The sequence below is a fragment of the Acanthisitta chloris genome, unplaced genomic scaffold (assembly GCF_000695815.1).
Source record: "Acanthisitta chloris isolate BGI_N310 unplaced genomic scaffold, ASM69581v1 scaffold37686, whole genome shotgun sequence".
NCBI lineage: Eukaryota > Metazoa > Chordata > Aves > Passeriformes > Acanthisittidae > Acanthisitta > Acanthisitta chloris.
This window is the reverse complement of record NW_008677443.1, coordinates 2057-4566: the sequence shown is the minus strand read 5'-3', so window position 1 is coordinate 4566 and position 2510 is coordinate 2057. Positions and strand designations below refer to the sequence as shown.

Below are 2510 nucleotides of genomic sequence, written 5' to 3'. Positions count from 1 at the left end.
TGCCATCCTTCCCTAGCCCCGTCCCCTGCCCTGGGACACCTCCAGCCCCTGCACGTCTCTCCTGCAGAGAGAGCCCAGGACTGGTCCTAGTACTCCAAGGGCCTCCCCAGTGCCAGCACAGAGGGACAATCCCTGCCCTGGGCCTGTGCCCACACCATGGTGACATGCCAGATGCCATCACACACCTAGGCTCAATCCACCCACTGCCACGAGCACCCCCAGTGCCTTTCTCAGCTTTCCAGCCACTCTGCCCCACATCTGGAGCACTCCGTGGGGCTGGTGTGACCCAAGTGCAGGACCTGTCACTTGGCCTTGGTGACCCTCACAGAAGTGTCCCCAGGCCATGGTCCCACCTGTACAGATGCCCCTGTGGAGCCTCCTGTCCCCAGAAGAGCCACATCCTGCACACCTGTGTCACCTGGGGATAGGCTGAGGTGCCCTTGGTGCCCTCACCCAGTGTCAGGGAAGGTGTTAAACAGGGAGGCAGCCCCAAAACTGAGCTGGGGGTGCCCCTGCACACACACACACACACACACACACACACACACACACACACACACACACACACACACACACACACACACACACACACACACACACACACACACACACACACACACACACACACACACACACACACACACACACACACACACACACACACACACACACACACACACACACACACACACACACACACACACACACACACACACACACACACACACACACACACACACACACACACACACACACACACACACACACACACACACACACACACACACACACACACACACACACACACACACACACACACACACACACACACACACACACACACACACACACACACACACACACACACACACACACACACACACACACACACACACACACACACACACACACACACACACACACACACACACACACACACACACACACACACACACACACACACACACACACACACACACACACACACACACACACACACACACACACACACACACACACACACACACACACACACACACACACACACACACACACACACACACACACACACACACACACACACACACACACACACACACACACACACACACACACACACACACACACACACACACACACACACACACACACACACACATACACACACACACACACACACACACATACACACACACACACACACACACACATACACACACACACACACACACACACATACACACACACACACACACACACACAGGTATGCTGATACACACACATATGTGTCCCCCCGATCACTCACATCCAATCAACACAACACAGATGAAGATCTCCTTGCAGTTGGTGTTAGGGGCACATTCCTGAGGCCCCTGGAGCTCTCGCATACAGGTGTTCTCACACACATACAGGTGTCACATACACAAAGGTGAGCTCTCAAACACACCTCTGATCACTCACATCCTACGATCATGACGCAGATAGAGAAGATCTCCTTGGAGCTGGTGTTGGGGGACACGTTGCTAAAGCCCATGTTGGTCACACAGCTCACACACACCTGGATGCACACACAGGTGTCTCACACACAGGTGCTCACACACACACAGAGGTGTGTTCTCACACACACACCTCACAGTCACTCACATCCAATGGTCACTCACATTCTATTAACATGATGCAGATGGAGAAGATCTCAGAGTTAGTGTTGTGGGACACATTGCTGAAGTCCCTGAGGTTCTCATATATGTGTCACACTCACATAGGTGTGTTCTCACACATAGGTGAGCTCTCTCACACCCCTGATCACTTACATCCAACAACATGACACAGATGGAGAAGATCTTCTTGGAGCTGGCGTTGGGGGACATGTTGTAAAGCCCTCAGGGCTCTCACACACACCTGGATGCACATATAGGTATCACACACCCCTGTTCACTCGCATCCAATCAACATGATGTAGATGGAGATCTTCATGAAACTGGTGCTGGGGGAACGTTACCAAAGTCCCTGGGGCTCACACACAGGTGTTCTCACACCCCTGATCACTCACATCCTACCAACATGATGTGGATGGAGATTCCCTCAGAGCTGGTGTCAGGGGACATGTTGCTGAAACCCATGTTGATCACACAGTTCACACACACTCCTGGATGCACACACACTCCTGGATGCACACACAGGTGTCACACACACATACAGGTGTGTTGTTACACCCCTGGTCACTCACATCCTATGAGCATGACACAGATGGAGAAGATCTTCTCGGAGTTGGTGTTGGGGGACACGTTGCCGAAGCCCACGCTGGTGAGGCTGCTGAAGGTGAAGTAGAGGGCGGTGACGTACTTGTCCTTGATGGAGGGCCCGCGCCGGGGGTCACTGCCATTGAGGGGCTTCCCGATCTGCTGGCCCAGGGCGTGCAGCCAGCCCGTGCGCTGCCCCTCCACGTTGCCGATGGCGTACCAGATGCAGGCGAGCCAGTGGGCAATCAGGCCGAAGGTGCACATGAGCAG

The 2510-nt window shown here is 53.8% G+C and overlaps 1 protein-coding gene across 1 annotated transcript in view; it reads right to left on the bottom strand.

The window, feature by feature from the left end:
- The window catches only part of LOC103803911 (potassium voltage-gated channel subfamily H member 2-like), a gene marked incomplete at both ends in the record, with an annotated part of 4844 nt that overhangs the window by 1003 nt on the left and 1331 nt on the right, over positions 1–2510 (bottom strand). Inside the window, one exon of the mRNA XM_009076491.1 lies at positions 2228–2508. Within this exon, the coding sequence (XP_009074739.1) occupies positions 2228–2508 (281 nt within the window). The remainder of the gene's footprint in view (positions 1–2227; positions 2509–2510) is intronic.